The 21,774-nt window shown below is 36.1% G+C and overlaps 1 protein-coding gene across 1 annotated transcript in view; it reads left to right on the plus strand.

Annotated features, from left to right (window-relative positions):
- EYS (EGF-like photoreceptor maintenance factor) overlaps positions 1-21,774 on the plus strand; it is a 1,642,296-nt gene that overhangs the window by 1,410,858 nt on the left and 209,664 nt on the right. The window contains 1 exon segment of the mRNA XM_020287130.2: positions 12,997-13,105. Within this exon segment, the coding sequence (XP_020142719.2) occupies positions 12,997-13,105 (109 nt within the window).

Genomic DNA, 21,774 nt, shown 5'->3' on the forward strand with positions numbered 1-21,774 from the left:
AATCACATTGCATAAGTGAACTGGCAAGGGAAAACTGTATGTCTCTGGACAGTTTTATCCATATTGCCTGATGTCTAATCTTTGAAATATATGTTTCCTTGTTTTCCTGTTACAAACAGGGAGCTAAAACAATCATACTATCAATTAGGTCCTAAGTTAGTCTTTGTAGGCACCAGTTGCCTTTCAGTGGCTCCATCTCTGCCATGTACCTTTGCTGCCATCTGCTGATACTGAGTCTCTGGGCTCTCAGTCTTCCATCCTAGCTATTCTCACACAGGGCTATCATAACTCAGCTAAAACTTTTTGCTGAACATCAGATCATGGTTGCTAACAATTGCACTTACCCTCTCTCATTTCTAAATCTAGCCTGCAAAGTCTTTTAAATAAAAGTTCTGAGCTAATGTTTAACTCATATGTTATCCATTTACTTCAGGGCAATCGACTTTCATTCCGTAAACATTAAGACTAGTTTTACTCAGAAATTCAATCATTACTAATCTGGAAATTCATTTGTCTGCTATCTTTATTCCAAGTTATCCATACATAGAACTTGTATTTGCATTTATTTCCAAAGTCTAACTCAGGTAAAAGAAAGAAAGAAAAAGAGAGAGGGAGGGAGGGAGGAACTTTTTAGCAATGTTAATTCATATCCCAAATCTAAAATAAACAAGTTAGCATCATTGCCAGTTATTAACCAAGAACAGAGACAAGAGAAAAGAACATTTATGTTTTGCACCTGTGAAAGCATTCAGTATCATCATCAATTTTGCAACATTCGCCAGAAGCAGTTGGTATTGTTCAGTTTTGTTACTGTTATATCATGGCTTCATGCTGCAATTATACATGAACTATGTTTTGTGTACCTTCAGCACAGCACTGCAATAGTCCTTTAATGCATTTCATCTCATTATGGTTTAATGCCAGTGACTCATATAACTCCCCGATTTGACAAATCGAACATAGGTACCTTCAGAAAAAAATCCATACTTCCTATTTCTCTCTGGAAAGAAAACAAACCACTTCACTTACATGCTTTTGAAATATGCTACCGGAGGAGAAAATGTGAGACAGATGCATTCAGATGCCTTTAGCACAAAACAAACCTGAGATTAAATAAAGCAAAGAAATTAATTCTTCCAAATTTAAAGCCTGCAAAATCATAGAGTTACCTCTAAATGGCTTAATTTTTCTTCTTTCTGTCTCTCACAAATTAAAGGTAATTTTCTATTTGGATGAATTTTAAAAGGCAAGTGCTTAGTTTGATCTTTTGTTTTTGTCTTTATTAAAAAAGAAGAAAAAGAAAATGTGAAGGTTCTGGTCAAGATGACTCTCTAACTTCACACTTTTGACACTCCTCTTCAGTGTCAAACACATAGCAATAACAGAGAAAATTAAAAATAGACAACTACAAACCTAAAGGAAAATTCAAAAACAAGATAAATGTATCCCTAAACAAGAAATACACAAAAATGCAAAGCAGCAATAGAGCTCATACTGTAGGCTTGCCAAGATATAAGTCTAGAAATAGAAAAGCTCAGCTTCTACAGGGTAAAGGGAACTAAAACTATTTGCTCAAGAACACTTGTGAAAGGTTTGCTATAGATATAGATACGTAAAATATATAAAATATACCGGGGGAAATATATATAGTGGGGGAGAGAGACTGCTATCTGGGATTCCAACTTTTAGGAAGCTGCCATCCCAGGAACACAATGCAGTCAAAGTATCATGACCTGAACTCCACCAAGCAGTCTCTGTTGGCTCTGTAAATGAAACTGCGGATACCTTCAATATCACCATAGGAAAGAACTATAGAATATCCATTTTCCAAAATTCTGGTTTAGGTGTGAGAGGATCATGTTGGATTCTCATTTGTCAGGTAGGGTTGGGCAGAGGAGAAGAGGAAAAGAGAAGAGAGTGGGAATGACCAAAAAGAGAGAAAAACAAAAACACATCCCATTGAAAGTAAGCCTGCACAGTGCAATATCAGAACACACAATGATATCGAGAGAGGAACCAAGAAAATCAACAAATGACATATGAATCACTCTAGATAAAATAATTTCTATGGAAGAGTCAGACAAAAATTTTAAAATAAGTATTCTTATAATGCTAGAAAGTATAAATGAAGAAGTAATTTTCATTTAAAAGGGAAATTATAAAACTATAACAGGCAAAGTTAAACACAAAAAAATTTTGGAAAAAACTCAAAATCTTGGGAATAAAAAAATATATAGAAATTTAAAACTCAGGAGATGGAATAAACTATAGTATGAAAACAGTTAAAGGAAAAATTGGTGTCTGAGAAGAATATAGGACAGAGATATTAAGAAATTTTTTAAAAGAATGAAACAAGATTAAGAAATTTAGAGAACAGCTTAAGAGGCTTCCAAAAAATATCTAGCATAAGTTCTACAAATAGAGATTTCAGAGAATACCAAAAAACAATATTTAAGATGATTCAGGGGGAGCGGAGCAAGATGGCGGATGAGAAACACCGCCAGACAGAGTGTCTGCGCAAAAAAGACAGTTTCTAGAAGAAATTAGAAGAAAGAAGCAAGCAGACAAGGATACATCTGACAAGGGTCAGAAGGAGGGGTACTGGAGACTATGGGAGACTCCACAAGAGGAGGTTGCAGAGAACTAGAAGAAGAGACCTCCCAAGAAGCTTGGAGACCAGTGGCAAGGGTAGGTGGAGAAGTTAACTTTCCCCTCCCTTGCATCTTGGACTGTTGGTGGGCTCCCCAGTGGTTGGAGAGATCTGCGGACACCAGCCCAGAGACAGCCACTGCCAGTGAGCAGTAAGCCTGTAGCGGATGTGGCACAGACCCCCAACTCCCTCAGGGCACCTCCTTGTGCACAGACCCGAGCCCCACGGCAGGTACCATATTGCTACATTCTCCCCTCCCACTTCCCTATATGCAGCTGCCAAGAGAGACAATATAGCCACCAGCTGGAGGCATCTCCAGTGAACAGGATCTTCCCTTTTGGGGCCCTTCAGCTGACTGAGGGGTGCTCAGACTATGAGCTCCCCACTGACTAGCCCTCCCAAGTGCTGCTAGCCTCATGATTCCAGGAGAATGGGGCAGACTCTGAGGCTGAGAGACATCGACCCAGCTTGGGCTCCCCGTGGGTGAATTAGGTCTGGCACTGTTCTCCCTGGTGGAGTCAGGGATTGAATTCCGGGGCCTAGAGGTCAGACCTGCAGACCAGATCCCATGCACCCACGTCTTGCCCAGGGCACAGAAGGGATATTTATGAATGAGCCTACTAGGATGTGAGTGCCTTCAGGGGCAGATCAGTGTGCTTGAGGGCAATCCTCCTCCTGGGGCTGTATACCCAGCCCAGGTGGTGACTCTGCACAAGGAACCTTCCAGTCTGCATCACAGCCAGAGGAGACTGGGTGGCATGAGGTCTGGCCTGCTGGCAGAGGCCAAGGAGGAGCCCTGGAGTTGGGGAGGGTGGAAAGGAGCAAGGCCTGCTCCAGACTACGGGTCTCAGATGGCCTCACCTCCCCCACATAAACTTTCTGAATGAGTGGGGCCATTCCAGCCAATCCCTGACAGCTTTTGCTGGAAGCAGAGAACATAAATTTGACCCCTGCTAACAGCATTTTTGGTGCTTGAGAGCAGGCTTACCCAACCCAGCTCTGCCCAGACTCACTCCCAGACCAGCCCTCACTGAGGTGGAGAACAAGGACATACCTTGGAAGTCCCAGGCTCCTACCCACCACCTGAGGCATTAAAGTGACTCTCCAGAGGAACAAGAGCTGGTTACAGGACCCAAAAGCAACAGTGTAGCCTGCTCCTCCCACCAAGCACCACCTACTGACAGGGAGGACATTCTGCACACTGTTATGGCATCTACTGACTCATCATACAGGGTGTGGTTGAAGCTCACCCACAAACACCACCTATTGGCTCAGAGACTGAACAGGGCGTGTCATTATCCAAATGAAAAGCTAAAGGTAAGAAGCAACAACTGATCCAGAAGGGAAGAAATCAGCAAAGGAACTCAGGAAATATGAAGACTCAAACATAAATCACACCCACAAAGAGGAACACCAGCCCCTTAGAAATGGACATCAACAAAAATCGGACCACTAAAATGACAGAAGAAGAATTTCCAGCATGGATCTTAAGAAAAGTCAACGACTTGCAAGAAAAACTGGATAACCAACACACAGAAGATGCAAAAAGATTACAGGATCTGGAAAAAAAATTCACTAAAGAAATTGAAACAATGATGAAAAGTCTAACTGAACTCCTGGAAATGAAGAATCAATTCAGGGAACTACAAAATACAGTGGAGTGTAAAGCCTCAAGAACAGGGTAGATAAAACAGAAGAAAGAATCTCAGAGATTCAAGATAACACCTTCCAATTAAATAAATCAGTCACAGAGATAGAGCAGAGAAAGAAGAGAAAAGAGCAAAGATGTGGCAAAAAGATGTGGGATTATGTGAAGAAACCTAATGTGAGGGTTATATGGTTACCAGAAGGGGAAGAAGAAAACACTCAAGGATTGGACAAGCTATTTGAAGATATAATAGAGGAAAATTTCCCAGGCCTTGCTAAAAATCTCCAGATACAAGAAGCTCAAAGGACCCCTGGGAGATTCAATGCAAAAAGGAAGACGTCACGACATGCACTCATCAGACTGAACAAAATATCAACTAAAGGCCCTTCTAAGAGCTGTAAGACAAAAGAAGCAAGTAACATACAAAGGAAAGCCAATTCAAATAATACTAGACTTCTCTACTCAAACTTTAGAAGCAAGGAGAAACTTGGCCCCATTCTCACTCTTCTGAAACAGAATAATGCCCAGCCTAGAATCTTATTCCCTGCAAAACTAAATTTTGTATGTGAAGGAGAAACCAAGACATTCTCAGATAAGCAAAGACTGAGGGAATTCACCAAGACAAGACCAGTCCTTCAAGAAGTACTCAAAACAGTGTTACCCATGGATCAGCACAATAAACACTCACGAATGTAAATCTACTCAAAGCTAAAGATCAAAGTCCAGATACCACAATGGCTCAAAAGAAAAAACAAAGCAACAAAACTCAAACCAACATAATGAACTGAAATCTACCCAACCTATCAGTTATTTTAACCCTTTGCACTCAGATATCGAGTGTGACTCGACACAGTTAGCAAAAATTATAGAGATTAAAATTACTCTTTGAATGTATCAATAATTTGAAATATAAAAAATCCAAATAAATAAGTTTGTATGAAAAGAAACTCCAGTTTTTTATTCTACTGCCGCGCTTGTAAAATCTGGGGTATTTAAAAAATTAAATCCCAAGTAGAATAAAGGAATTGAGAAAAAAGCAAGTGTGTGCAAAGGGTTAATAAATGTGAATGGGGCCGGGCGCGGTGGCTCACGCCTGTAATCCTAGCTCTCTGGGAGGCCGAGGCGGGCGGATTGCTCGAGGTCGGGAGTTCAAAACCAGCCTGAGCAAGAGCGAGACCCTGTCTCTACTATAAATAGAAAGAAACTAATTGGCCAACTAATATATATAGAAAAAATTAGCCGGGCATGGTGGCGCATGCCTGTAGTCCCAGCTACTTGGGAGGCTGAGACAGAAGGATCGCTTGAGCCCAGGAGTCTGAGGTTGCTGTGAGCTAGGCTGACGCCACGGCACTCACTCTAGCCTAGGCAACAAAGTGAGACTCTGTCTCAAAAAATAAATAAATAAATAAATAAATAAATAAATGTGAATGGCTTGAACTCCCCACTCAAGAGACATAGGTTGACCAAATCAATAAAAATACAAGCCAAGTATCTGCTGCCTTCAGGAAACACACCTAACCTGCAAGGATGCAGTTAGACTAAAGATAAAGGGGTGGAGAACAATATTTCAAGCAAATGGAAGCCAAAGAAAGCTGGTGTGGTGGTGCTGATTACAGATAACTTAGTTTTTAAATCAACAAAAGTAATAAAAGACAAAGAAGGTCACTTAATAATGGTGAAACAGTTCAACAAGAAGAAATAACAATTCTAAATATACATGCACCCCACCTTGGTGCACCTAGATTCATAAAGCAAACCCTACTTGATCTAAACAAATGGATAAACAACAACACCATAATAGTCAAAGATTTTAACACCACACTGACAGCACAGAACAGATCCTCCAAACAGAAAATCAACAAAGAAATAATGAACTTAAACAGAACTCTAGAACAAATGGGCCTGATGGACATTTACAGGACATTCTACCCCCAAACCACTGAATATACATTCTTCTCATCAGCTCATGGGTCATTCTCTATGATGTCTCAAACAATTTGAAAATAAAGAAATTATACCATGTATCTTTTGAGATCACAATGGAGTAAAAGTAGAAATCAACCCTAACAGGAACTATCATTTCTACGCAAAGTCATGGAAACTAAACAACCTTCTGCTGAATGATCACTTTATAAATGAGGAACTCAAGGTGGAAATCAGAAGATTCTTTGAACTAAACACAAAGGAGATACAAGTTATCAAAACCAGTGGGACACAACTAAAGCAGTCCTGAGAGGAAAGTTTATTTCCATAAATGCTTATATCCAAAAGTCAAAAAGATCACAAATAGACAACCTAATGAATCATCTCAAAGAGCTGGAAAAATAACAGACAAACCCCAAGCCCAGTAGAAGAAGTGAAATCATTAAGATCAAATCAGAACTAAATGAAATTGACAACAGGGAAACCATATGGAAGATTAATAAAACAAAAAGTTGGTTCTTTGAAAAAATTTTAAAAATTGACACACCTTTGGCTAGACTAAAAGAAGCAGAAAAGAAAAATCTCTAATAAGCTCCATCAGGAACAATAAAGGACAAATTACAACGGATGCCTCAGAGATGCAAGATATAATTTATACATACTACAAAAACCTCTATGCACACAAAGTGGAAAATGTGGAGGAAATGGACAATTTCTTAGAAACACACAGCCTCCCTAGGCTCAACCAGGAAAAAATAGAATTCCTGAACAGACAAATATCAAGTACTGAAATTGAAACAGCAATAAAAAACCTTCTAAAAACAAAAGTCCTGGACCAGATGGTTTGACACCTGAATTTTACCACACCTATAAAGAAGAACTGGTGCCTGTCCTGCAAAAATTATTCCATAACATCAAGAAGGATGGAAACCTCCCCAACACATTTTATGAACTAAACATAACCCTGATAGCAAAACCAGGAAAGGATGCAACAAAAAAAGAAAACTACAGACCAATATCCCTTAATGAATACAGATGCAAAAATTCTCAACAAAATTCTAGCCAATCGAATCCAGGTGCTTGTCAAGAAAATAATTCATCACAACCAAGTGGGCTTCATCACAGGGATGGGAGCAGAAGAGATCAAAGTCTCACTCTTTGCTGATAACATGATAGTATACCTAGAAAACCTGAAGGATTCAACCAAGAGACTCCTTGAATTGATAAATGAATTTGGTAAAGTCTCAGGATACAAAATCAATACACAGAAATCAGAGGCATTCATATACTCCAACAACAGTAAAAGTGAGAACCAAATCAAAGACTCAATTCCCTTCAAAATAGCAACAAAGAAAATGAAGTACCTAGGAATATATTTAACTAAGAAGGTAAAAGACCTCTACAGGGAAAACTATGAAACACTGAAGAAGGAAATAGCAGAGGATGTAAACAGGTGGTAGAGTATACCATGCTCATGGGTGGGCAGAATCAACATTGTTAAAATGTCTATATTACCCAAAGTGACCTAGCAATCAATGCAATCCCCATCAAAAGACCACCATTATTTTTCACAGACATAGAAAAAATAAGTTTACGCTTCGTATGAACCAGAAAAGAACCCATATAGCAAAATCCATCCCAGACAATAAAAATAAAATAGGAGATATCAATTTACCAGGTGTTAAGCTATACCACAAGGCTATAGTCATTAAAACAGCTAGGTACTGACACAAGAACAGGGACATTGACCAGTGGAACAGAACCGAGAACCCAGATAAAAACGATCCTCATATAGGCAACTAATCTTCAACAAAGAAGACAAAAACATACACTGGGGAAAAGAATCCTTATTCAATAAATGGTGCTGGGAAAACTGGATAGCCACATGTAGAAGACTGAAACAAGACCACACCTTTCACCTCTCACAAAAATCCACTCATGCTGGGTAACAGACTTGAACCTTAGGTGTCAAACTATTAGAATTCTAGAGGAAAACGTTGGAAATACTATTCTAGACATTGGCCTAGGCAAAGAATTTATGAAGAAGACTCCAAAGATAATCACAACAGCAACAAAATAAACAAATGGAACCTGATCAAATTAAAAAGCTTCTCTACAGCCAAAGAAAGTGTCAAGAGAGCAAATAGACAATCCACAGAATGGATGAAAATTTTTCTAAGCTACATATCTGATAAAGGGCTGATAACTAGAATCTATTTAGAACTCAGGAAAATCAGCAAGAAAAAATCAAACAACCCCATCAAAAAATGGACAAAGGACATGAACAGAAACTTCTCAAAAGAAGACAGAATAATGGCCAACCAACATATGAAAAAATGTTCAACATCTCTAATCATCAGGGAAATGCAAATCGAAACCACAATGAGATACCACTTAACTCCAGTGAGAATGGCCTTTATCAAAAAGTCCCGAAACAACAAATGCTGGCATGGATGCCGAGAGAGAGGAACACTCCTACACTGCTGGGACTGCAAACTAGTTCAACCTCTGTGGAAAGCAATATGGAGATACCTCAAAGTGATACAAGTAGATCTACCATTTGATCCAGCAATTCCACTAGTTGGCATCTACCCAAAAGATGAAAATTCACTTTATGAAAAAGACACCTGCACTCGAATGTTTATAGCAGCACAATTCACAATAGCAAACAACCCAAGTGCCCATCAATTCATGAGTGGATTAATAAAATGTGGTATAGGTATACCATGGAGTACTACTCAGCTTTAAGAAACAATGGTGATATAGCATCTCTTGTATTTTCCTGGATAGAGCTGGAATCCATTCTACTAAGTGAAGTATCTCAAGAATGGAAAAACAAGCACCACATGCACATGTACTCACCAGCAAATTGGTATTAACGGATCAACACCTAAGTGGACATATAGGAATAACATTTATCGGATGTCGGGCAGGTGGGAGGGGGGAGGAGGGGATGGGTATATACAAGCACAATGAGTGAGATGTACAACGTTTGGGCAATGGTCACACTTGAAGCTCTGACTGGAGGGGGCAGGGGGGACATGGGCAATATACATAACCTTAACATTTGTACCCCCATAATATGCTGAAATAAAATTTTGAAAAAGATGATTCAGGTGAGAATTTTCCAAAATTGAAATTTTCCAAAAGTCCAGTCAGAGTACTGAGAAGAATAAATAGTGATTAATCTACACCTAGACTCATCATCACAGATAAAGACAGGATCTTAAAGCTGCCAGAGAAACAAGATAAAGTAACAAAGGAACAGCTTTTAAATTGAACTGATAACAACTTCACATCTACAATAGATTGCAGAAAATAATCAGGTGCTATTTAAAATTCTAAAAAGAAATTCAAAATTTTATGCATAAACCATTATTCAGGGTCATATGAAATGCGATATTAGTTTACAATCCAAATACACAAACTATTAAAAATATATTTGGCAAGAAGATAGATAAATAGATATACCTGGAAGGAAGGAATGGAATACACAAAACAACAGAAAAATGTTTGAAAGTTATTAAATCTTTGATTATTTTTATAAAAATTGAATTTTTATCTTAAGAGCTGAAACTGGAAAATATGTTCAATGTCCAAAATTTCAAAAATACAGACAAACAAAAGACACAATTTAAAAATCATATTCTTTCCCAGCATACAGAGATAGCCACTGTTAATGTTGTTCTGGTATTATCTCTATGCATTTTTCCATAAAAATAATATCATATAATTCAAATTGTCTTTATCTTTTTTGCTATTTCACAGAAATATCTTTTCATCTCACTCATTTTTATTCTATAACTCTTGTTAAAGAGTAGGATAGGTTCGGGCGCAGTGACTCACAGCTGTAACCCTTGCACTCTGGGAGGCTGAGGCATGAGGATCGCTTGAGTTCAGGAGTTGGAGACCAGCCTAAGGAAGAGTGAGATCCCATCTCTCTCTATTTCTATTTCTATTTCTAAAAATAGAAAAAACATTAGCCGCACAACTAAAAATAGAAACAAAAAAATTAGCTGGGCGTGGTAGCTCGCGCCTATAGTCCCAGCTACTCAGGAGGCTGAGTAAGAAGGATCACTTGAGCCCAGGAGTCTGAGGTTGCTGTGAGCTAGGCTGACACCATGACACTCTAGCCTGGTGACAGAGTGAGACTCTGTCTCAAAAACAACAACAACAAAAAACTGGATAGCATTCAGTTACCTTAAAATACTTAACCAATTCACTCTTCACTGTTTTACATTTTTACAACCTTTTCCTGGGTTTTGAATGTCCTGAACTTACAGTTTGAGCAGCATCTTCTAAAAATTTACAAATAAATTATCTTTTCCAAATCAAAGTGTTTCTCCCTATATTTCTTAGCATACGTAAATATAAGTCTAAAGTGCAAGAATGTCAAGGGCACTGAAAAAAATGTCTGTTTCAGTAAGTTTTAGGTTTTAAAATAATTCAACTTGAGTATTTGATTTTGAATTTCATTATGAGCAATATTAGTAGAAGTAAATGAACACTTCAACTTGACTGTGCAATTTATTTTCATAGAAATCTCTTTAGAGATCCCTGTCTAGTCAGCAAATAATTGCTTTAACTTGGATTTTAATATTAGCACTGAATGATTTATGTACATTAAATAATGTGATTCTCACTAACCATTTAAGAACTTAGAATGATTATCTCCCTTCTGTGGATAATCACACTTCAGGGAAGAAAGGTTAAGTGGTTTGCCTAAGATCACTCAGCCAGTCAATGGATTGTCTCAAAATATGATTCTTGAGTCTTTAAATCATTAGACTTGGCTGGCCTCAGCAATACTTGAGAGGCATGAGGTATATGTGCTTAGACTTTTCCTCAAGTGATTTATGTGGCATAATGTCTAATTTGTTTATAGAGTATGTTTTGTTTCTTCTGACACAATTTGGTCTGTAAGCAAATATGAGACATTATAACAATGAACATGATAAGAATCAACATGTGGAAAAAATTCTGGTGAACTTAAAGTATCAATTCCCAAAACAGTACACAAACTAAGCAGACAACAAGATCAACCCTTTGTTGAAGGGTCAAGGAGAGAAAAGGAGGAATAACAGCAGATAGAATAGAGTGACTTTCTTTTGCAGAACTGCAGTTCAAGGTCAGATTTCAACAAGCTCTGAATGAAACAGAGATCTTATTATTTGTTAAGGAGGGCATATACATTCCCTAAGAGCTATTCTCCGTCTCCAGTATAAAACATCTGAACATATCAACCTGCCTGATCCATGGGAACGATCCATTCACATATGATGGTGCTTCATATATCCCTATAATACACAGCTCACACCAATGGAAAATTCTTAGAATTCAAGAATTTTCAGTAGTTATCCGATCAGAATTAGAAGTGACCCTGGTAAAACTAGAGTGGAGGCCAAAAGAGTAGTGGAATGATTTATTGGTAGGACCATATTAGATTTGTATTACTAGGTGAGGGGGAGAAGGAACCAGCCCACAGCTGTGCCTTTTGAAGGGGTGAGGGAAAGAGGGGAGTTTGAGTTTGTTTTTTCCATTTACTTAAGTCTACAAGGTTATTTTAACAGTATTAATGTTAGTAAATTATTTAGTTTTAGTAAAAGCATTAGTGAATTATTTAAGTATTAGTAAATTATTTACTAAGAAGTAAAGCATTAGTAAATTATTTAACCAATGATTATTTACTAAAATTGACTTTTAAAAAAAATAGAGAGGCAAACTGCCCCTGGTTTGCCAGGAACTTCTCTGGTTTTAGCACTGAAAGTGCTGCATCCTGAAAAACCCCTCAGGCGCAGGAAAACTGGAAAGGTTGGCCAAAATTAGAAATAAAAATGAAATGTGTTTGTTGTCCAAAATTCAGACAATACAAATAAGCGAAAATGAGAATCAAAATCATCCATACTCTCAGCTTCAGAGATAGCCGTTATTAATATTAGTGAATGTACCTCTAATATTGTCTCTACGGAATTAACTTCATAACAATACAAGTTACTATTGGTACCTATGACAAGTGCCAAGGTAATAGCATTTGAATTGTCTTTTAAAATTCTAAATATACAGTTTAAAAAGTATGCCAGGTTCCTTAGTATACGTACCTTTTCATCTGATTGCATCATTCTATAAACTCTGATAAATTTTCAGTTGTGTACTGACCCTTTCTGCTATTTGTTCTACAAATTCCTTTAGCCTTAAACTTTTCTTTATCTCTGAGACACAGTACCAGCCAGTACATTAGCAGCATGTTTTCTGAGTACTGATAACTGTATCACAGTGTAATCTCACTGCTAAGGGGTGTGCAGCCTTTCATATCTTATTCCATTTCTATTTCCCCTGTAGGCCAGGGAGGGGAAATTTCTACCTAGGGAGTTTAGCATCATTTAACATTGATGTTAATTGTCCAACAATCTTCTACATGAGTGAGGCCATACATCAACCACAGTTAGCACTATATATTTATCAATACCTACTTGTACACATAAAGCTCTTTTTGTTTTGTGGGGGGTTTAACTTTCTGAAAGCATTGCAAGTCCTGATTTAAAGTCAGGAGGAAAGAAGGAAAAATGAAATGCAGCGTTAGGAAAGAAATATATCTTTTATCTATCTGAAAATGCTCACACTTGGCTGACATCAAAATGCTCACACTTCTCTTTCAGGATTATTGTGATCCAGAAAGTACCTCTCTGGTGAAGAAGTACTTAACCATCCATGTGTGAAGTTACTCTGTTCTTGCCAATAACACATTCAATAATGGCCTCTTCTGTTTTACTTCTAGCTATGCAATGCCGGCTGGCAGCCCTGAGGTTGCTTGTATGATTGAGCTGACTGCAGATGGAAAACCTCCAGTGCAGAAGAAAGACACAGAGACTTCCCAGGCCTCTCAGGTAGGTATGCAAATATCTAGTTCCAGACACTAATTGTGCCCTCAGTATTTCAAATAAGTATCAGTTTTTAAGTTAGTAAGCACGAATATTTCTTAATTGAACAGAAGCCTTGTAAAAAGCTCTCAAAACCGAGCCAGAAAATTCATACTTTAGCTATAATTAAATGTATTTAATGTTGCCTGTCACTATAAAATTTTTATTAAATTTAAGAATAAATTGATTTTCCTGGCACACTTTGGCTTTGGCTTATATTGTGCTTGACTAAAGAAAGAAAAAAAAGCTCAGGGATGGAGAAAGATTAACAAGATATGACAGTTTTTAAAAACTTATATTTTTATACAATGTGGTAGTACTTGTGCTGTGCTGCTAAAAAGTCCATTCTTAGTTTTCCAGATTTGCATTGGCCAGAAAATTGTTCTTAGAAATATCGAATGAGGCTAAATTGAAAGAAGAGACGATGTCTATCCCTCCAGAGAGTAGGCAATTTGCTGAATTCTTTCAGTTTTAATGATGTGGTTGACTACATGCTTCTTAGGATAACTTCATTGCAATACTTTTAAGATAAAGAATTCCTGGTTCATTTGATCATCATGGAGAGTTAATATGTATAATTAGAGCTCTCAAGTGCTAATTTTTGGTACACATTAAAGCTGTCAATAGGCACTGCCCTAATGAATTGGAAATTTTATTTTATTTCCATTTCTTCTATACAGTCTCTTGTTGAGTATATGTAGGCATCCAAAAGAAGTGAATAATAACATATAAGATTTGCATAAGCTCAATCTATTACTATTTTCCAAATTATGGCCATATACACTATTTCATTTGATATTCACAAGAACCCTGCAAGTAAGAATGATTACTACCTTTCTATGGCTGAGAAAACTGAGTATCAGACTTGTCCAAAATTGTATAGTGGTAAGGAAAGAGACTTGATTCCAGGCTTTCTGAATCCTAATCCTTTTTTGTTCCTTTATAATACACTCTGCTACTCTTCATTTGCTACTGCAACAGACTCCAGACTGAGTAGATAGGAATAAAATTGTTTTCATGTTTTAAAAAGTCATGCTAGAGCCAGAGAGGGCAAAATATTTAGATTCAAGACATGGAATATTCAAGTGGTAACAGATAAATGAAACACTCATAGTTTTGTAAAAACTGTAAAGCGTTCAGTATGATTATATCTTTATTAACTCATCATAGTCATCCATTTTCTTAATATATTTTGAAAGCTACATATTTTTAATAACATGCAATATGCTACTACAACATTAATGAATCACATCTTTAATAAATAGAATTCAACAAGTGCTCAATAAATATCATTTTGTGGTTGAAAATGATAAGTATGACATATTCATAGCCTCTCTGATAAATCAGTCAGCGTGCCCTTTAGGCTGACTGAATGAAAGACTGATCCAACTGTCCCAAGTAATACACATGCACACACAGAGGCTAACACTTGGGGATAGAATTTATGATTTAAATTGAAAACAGTTTGGATAATTTTAGAATGGTAAAGAGAGAATACACTTAGGCTCTCTAGCGCGCCAGTGACTGTTCATTGCTGCCACTACGGGAGCTGTCACATGCTTGTATAACTCTCTGCCTCATTGTGGTCAGCCCAAGACAAATGCTCTCAAGTCTGAGTGAATCATTCATTGCTGCCTTCTAACTTGTGTTAACCCCAAAGCTGAGCTCAGTCACCTTGTGTTGGCTACATGTGGTGAGACTTTCTCAGAGTAGACCCCAGCTGCAGTGTTATGGTATATAGTAGGCTTCTAGAGCCAATCTCTAAGTAACACATGCCCTCTTCTCCTCAAGCCTTAGCAGGATTTTATCCAAGGAAGGACATCTAGAAGCAGCTTCCATTTGTGAATTACACCTTTGGCTACTTCCTCTTCCTTTATTATTATGGTGGGGAGATGGTGGGAGCACTAAGGATTTTGCAAGCTGAAGCCATTTAGTTTTAAAAGTCGCGGACTTTGGCACAAACTATCAAAAATAGGTTCTAGTCCTGCCTGTGTTAATTATAATCCAGTAGGGATTGTTAAATTTATTCCAAATATCATTATGTACAAAATGGTATCTTTTCAGTGCATAAACCCAAAACAAAGCCAGACTAAAATGAAAATGATTAACCTCAAAAGTAATATTATAGATTGGATAACAGGAAAGAACCTATATTAACATAGATAGAATTATTATTATTATTTGGTAATTTCAAAGTAGAGTAAAAATTTACCTTTAATACAATAATGGCTAACATATACAGCACCATGTCTTAGACACTGTTCCAAGCAATTTTCACATTTTAACTCATTTCATCCTTTCCCCCAAAATAAGGTAAATGCTATTATTATCTCCAAATACAGAGGAGGGAAATTAAGGCACAAAGAGGTTGAGTTTCCTGCCCAAGATCACACAGCTATTTGGGAATTGAAACCCAGATATTTTCGTTAGACAGTCCATACTTTTAACCAAAACTATGTGGTCCACTCCAGTTGATAGACTGTTTTCCCTTACTCATTCTATTGCAACTATTACTAGAAAACAAATTTTTAAGTGTATAATACATTATTAACTATATGCACATTACAGAACAGATCTTACATGTCTGATACTTTATATCCATTGAATAGCAACTTTCCATTTCCTTCTTCCCCCACCCTCTGACTACTTTTTCCTTCTGTGAGTTAACTTTATATGCCTCATATAAGTGGAATCATGCAGTATTTTACTGGCTTATTTCACTTAACAAAATGTCCTCAAGTTTGATCCATGTTTTACCATGTGACAAGACTTCCTTATTTATAAGACTAATATTCCATAATATCTCTATATCACATTTTTCTTTTTTATTTGTTTTACTTTATTTAATTTTTGATTAACAAATAATAATTGTATTTAGGGAGTGCAATGCAGTGTTTCAATACATGTATACACTGTGGAACATTCAAATAAGGCTAATTAGCATATCCATCACTTCAAATATTGATCCTTTCTTTGTAGTAAGAACATTTACAATTCTCTACTTTAGCTGCTTTGAAATATCTAATACATTATTATTAACTGTAGCCATCATGCTGTGCAATAGATCACCAGAACTTTTTCCACCTATATAACTGAAACTTTGTACCCTTTGACCGATGTCTTCTCTTTCCCTGTCTACCCTTCCTCCACTAGCCTCTGGTATCCACCATGTGACTTCCTACTCCTATGAGTTTGACTTATTCAGATTCCACATATAAGTGAGATCATATATGTACCACATTTTCTTTATCCATTCATTCATTGATGTACATTTATGTTGTTTCTACCTTTTGAATAATGTGAGTAATGCTGCAATGAACATCAGAAGCCAAATATCTCTTCAAGATCCTATTTCCAGTTCTTTTAGGTTAGTACCCAGAAGTAGGATTACTAGGTCATATGGAAGTTCTATTTTTAATTTTTTGAGAAACTCCTATACTGTTTCCATAGTGGCTGCACCATATTACATTCCCACCACAGTGCACATGGATTCCAATTTCCCCACATCCTCACTACCACTTGTTATTTTTTTTGTTTTTGATAATAATCATCCTAACAAGTATGAAATAATATATCATTATGGCTTTGATTTGCCTTTCCCTAATGATTACTGATATTGAACATCTTTTCATGTATCTGTTAGCCATTTGTATGTCTTCTTAGAAAAAAATGTCTATTCAAGTCTTTGGGCCATTATTTAATCCGATTATTTGGTTTTTTTGTTTGCTTGTTTGTTGCTATTAGGTTGTAAGAATTTATTGTATATTTCGGACATTAACCTCTTACCAAACTTATGTTTTGCAAATGTTTTCTCCCTTTCTGTAGGTTGTCTTTCACTCTATTATTATACTAAATAACATTTAATTTTCTCACACTTTAAATTAGATGACACAGAAGAGACCAAAGCATGACAAAATAAATTTGCAAGCAAAAATATTTTTTTTCTTTTGCTGCACAGACACTGTTGAGTTTAACATAGTTCCACTTGCCTTTTTTTGTTGCCTATGATTTCGGTGTTATATTCAAGAAACTATTGCCAACACGAATTAAGTAATTTCTTTATGTCTTCTTCTAGGAGTTTTCTAACTTTAGGTCTTGCACTTAAGTCTTTAATTAATTTTGAGTTTATTCTTGTGTACAGTGTAAGATAAAGGTCCAATTTCATTCTTTTGCATGTGGATATCTAGTTTTCCCAAGACCATTTGTTGAAGAGACTTTCCTTTCCCTATATATGTTTGTAGCACCCTTGTCAAAGATCATTTGACTGCATATGTATGGGTTTGTTTTTAGCTCTCTATTTTGTTCTATTAGTTTACATATGTCTTTATGCCAGTACAATACTGTTTTGATTACTATAGCTATGTAATATACTCTGATGTCAGGAAATGGGATGCCTCTAGTTTTGCTTTAACCTCTGTGGAAAGCAATATGGAGATACCTCAAAGCGATACAAGTAGATCTACCTTTGATCCAGCAATTCCACTACTGGACATCTACCCAAAAGATCAAAAGTCACTTTATGAAAAAGACACCTGCACTCGAATATTTATAGCAGCACAGTTCACAATTGCAAAGCTGTGGAAACAACCCAAGTGCCCATCAATTCATGAGTGGATTAATAAAATGTGGTATATGTATACCATGGAGTACTACTCTGCTTTACGAAACAATGGTGATATAGCACCTCTTGTATATTCCTGGATAGAGCTGGAACCCATTCTACTAAGTGAAGTATCTCAAGAATGGAAAAACAAGCACCACATGCACATGTACTCACCAGCAAATTGGTATTAACGGATCAACACCTAAGTGGACATATAGGAGTAACATTTATTGGTGTCAGGAGGGGAGAGGGGGGAGGAGGGGATGGGCATATACACCCAAGAGTAAGATGTGCAACGTTTGGGGGATTAACATGCTTGAAGCTCTTCCTTGAGGGGGGAGGGGAGGCATGGGCAATATATGTAACCTTAACTCTTGTACCCCCATAATACACTAAAATAAAAAATTTTTAAAAAAATTGTTTTAACTATGTGTGGTATTTTGGTGCCATATGAATTTTAGCATTTTTTTTTCTATTTTTGCAAAAGAAAGCTTTTGGAATTTTGGTAGAGATTGTGTTGAAATCTGGAGATTACTTTGGTTAATATGGACACTTTAGAAATATTCAGTCTGCTAATCCATAAACAAGGGATGTTTCCATTTATTTATGCCTTGATTTTTCTTTCAGGAATGTTCTATAGTTTTCAGCGTACACATTTTTTGCCTTCTCAGTTAAGTTTATTCTTAAGTATTTCATTCTTTTTGATGCTACAGTAAATAGGATTGTTTTCTAAATTACCCTTTTGGATAATTAGTAGTTAGTATATAAAAATGAAACTGATTTTTTATTGTTGATTTTGTATCCTGCATCTTTGCCGAATTTGTTTTTTAGTTCTACAGTTAGGGTGTGTGTGTGTGTGTGTGTGTGTGTGTGTGTGTGTGTGTGTGTGTGTATCCACATGTCTGTGTGTCTTTAGGGTTTTCTATGTATATGATCATGTCATTTGTGAACAGAAATAATTTTGCTTCTTCCTTTCTGATTTGGGTGCCTTTTTTTTCTTTCTGAATTTCTGTAACCAGGACTTCTAGTACTATGCTGAATAAAAGCAATGAGTGGATATTTTTGTCTTGTTCCCGATCTTAGAGTAAAACCTTTCAATTTTCTCCATTGAGTATGATATTTATTGATTTGACATAATTTCCTTATATTCTTAATTCATTGAGTATTTTTATCATGACAAGTTCTCAAATTTTGTCAAATGCTTTTTCTGCGTTAACTGAAATGATCATGTGATTTTTATTTTTCAGTCTGTTAATGTGGTACATTATTATTTATTTGCACATTTTGAGCTAGCCTTGAATCCCAGAAATAAAACTCATTTGGCCCTAGTATATGATCATTCTATTGTGCTGATGAATTCAGTTTCCTAGTATTTTATTGGGGATTTGCACCCATATTCATCAATGATGTTTGCCTGCGATTTTCTTCTCTTGTGGTGTCTTTTTCTGGATTTGGTATCAGGGTAATGCTGGACTCATAAAATGTGCTTGAAAGTGTTCATTTTTGGAAGAATTTGAGGAGTATCATTAAATTTTCTTTAACTCTTTGGTAGAATTCTTGAGTCAAGCCTACTGGTCCTGGGATTTTTGTGTGTGTGTTGAGAGGTTTTTGATTATTGATTCAATTTTCTTACTAGTTATAGTTATGTTCAGATTTTACATTTCATCATGATTCAGTTTGGTTGTATGTTTCTAGAGATTTATCCCTTTTTTATGTTATCTAATATGTTGGCATGTAATTGCTCATAGTAGATTCATGACCTTTTTTATTTCTGTGGCATCAGTTGTAATGTGTCCTCTGTCATTTCTGGCTTTATTTATTTAATTGTGTCTTCTCTCGGTTTTACTGAATTTATCTAGCTAAAGTTTTATTGATTTTATTGATCGTTTTTAAAAACTAGCTCTTAGTTTCATTGTCTTTTCTATTATGTTTTGGTTTCTATACCATTTATTTTTGCTCTAGTATTTAGTGTTTCCTTTCATATGCTAACTTTGGGTTTAGCTTATTCTTCTTTTTCTAGTTGCTTTGAGGTAAATTTAGGTTGTTAAGATCTTTCTTTTTTAATGTAGTCATTTATTATTATAAACTTGCTTCTTAGAGCTGCTTTCACTGCATCCCATAAGTATTTTTTAATGTTGTGTTTTTGTCCGTCTCAAGATATCTTCTAATTTCCATTCTGATCTCTTCCTGACCTATTATTCAAGAGTGTTTAATTTGCACATATATGTGAATTTTCTAGTTTTCCTTCTGCTATTGATTTCCAGTTTTATTCCACTATGGTCAGAAAGGATATTTGGTATGATTTCAATCTTTGTAAGTTTGTTAACACTTGTTTCATGACCTAACATGTGACCTATCTTGAAGAATGTTTCATGTATACATAAGAAGAATATGTTTGTTGCTGTTGATGAAATGTTCTGTATGTTTGTTGGATCCTGTTGGTCTGTAATCTTATTCAAGTCCTTGTTTCCTTACTATCTTCTGTCTGGATATTCTATCCATTGTTGAAAGTGGGGTATTGAAGTCTCCTGCTATTAATATTATTTTGTTGCTATCTATTTCTCCTTTCAGTTCTGTCAATGTTTGCTTCATATATTTGGATGCTCTGATGTTGGGTGAATATATTTTTATAATTGTTATCTCTTTCTGGTGCATTGACCCTATTATCATTATATAATGTTCTTCTTTATCTCTTGTGATAGTTTTTTACTTAGTCTATTTTGTCTGGTATAAGTATAGCTACCTTAGTTCTCTTTTCATTACTATTAGCATGGAATATCTTTTTCCATTCTTCCATTTTCAGCTTGTATATGTCCTTAAATCTAAAGTGAATCTATTATAGAAAACACATTGTTGGATCTTGTTTTACTAACTATTTAGCCACATTATGTCTCTTAATTGGGGAGTTTAATCCATTCACATTTATAGTAATTACTGATAGGTAAGAATTTACCATTGCCACTTTGTTAATTATTTTGTGACTTTCTTATAGTTTTTTTGTCTCTTTTATCTCTTGCTTCCTTTAGGGTTTTATTGATTTTTTTAGTGACATAGTTTGATTTCTTTTTCATTTTCTTTTTTATATCTACTATGTTGCCTATGCTATACTTGAATTCCTGGCCTAACTTCTCCCACTTTAGATTCCCAAGTCACTGGAAATAGAGTCATGTGCCACTACACCCAGCCAACTTCTTAATTCTTGGTGTCCATTTTCTTCCACAGATTTGTAAGATTTTCAGCTATTATTTCTATAAATAAGCCTTTTTTTTCTTTCTCTATCTTCTCCTTCTATGACTTCTAAAATGCATATATTGGTTCACTTAATGGTGTTCCATAAATTCTTTAGACTGTTTTCTTCATTCTTTTTCATTCATTGTTTCTTTTTTGCTTCTCTGACTGAATAATTTCAAATGACCTGTCTTTGAATTCACTTATTCTTTCTTTTGTCTGATGAAGTCTGCTGTTGAACTCCTCCAGTGAATTTTTTGATTCAAGTAGTATATTTTTCAGCCCCAAAATTTCTGCTTAGTTCATTTTTATATTTTTTATGTCTTTGTGATAGCTCATTTTATTGCTGCATCATTTTTGTGACCTCATTGAGCATTTGCAATGGTTGTTTTTGAATTATTTGTCAGGGAATTCATATACCTCTGTTGCTTTAAGGTTGTTTTCTAGAGATTTATTTTGTTCCTTTGATTGGGCCATATTTTCCTGTTTTTCTCTTTGCTTTGTAACATTGTGGTGGGATCCACCTACTTGAAAAAACCAACTACCTCTCCCAGTTTTTTTTGGACTGGATTTTTGTACAGGGAAGGACTTTAACCAATCAGTCTGGTTAGAGATTTTAAGGGCCTCTCAAACATTTTCTGTGGATGTGTCTTCTCTGGATTTGTACATGTAAACTCCCAGTTACAGTAACTTGCCAGTATTGTTCAGGAGCTCATAATCTCTTGTTCCCTTTGTTGTCTGTTTGTGGCACTACAAGTTCTCTGGAGCTGCCACCAACTGCCCAGCTCACCTTTATTCTCAGAAG

The sequence above is a fragment of the Microcebus murinus genome, chromosome 5 (genome assembly GCF_040939455.1).
Source record: "Microcebus murinus isolate Inina chromosome 5, M.murinus_Inina_mat1.0, whole genome shotgun sequence".
Lineage (NCBI taxonomy): Eukaryota > Metazoa > Chordata > Mammalia > Primates > Cheirogaleidae > Microcebus > Microcebus murinus.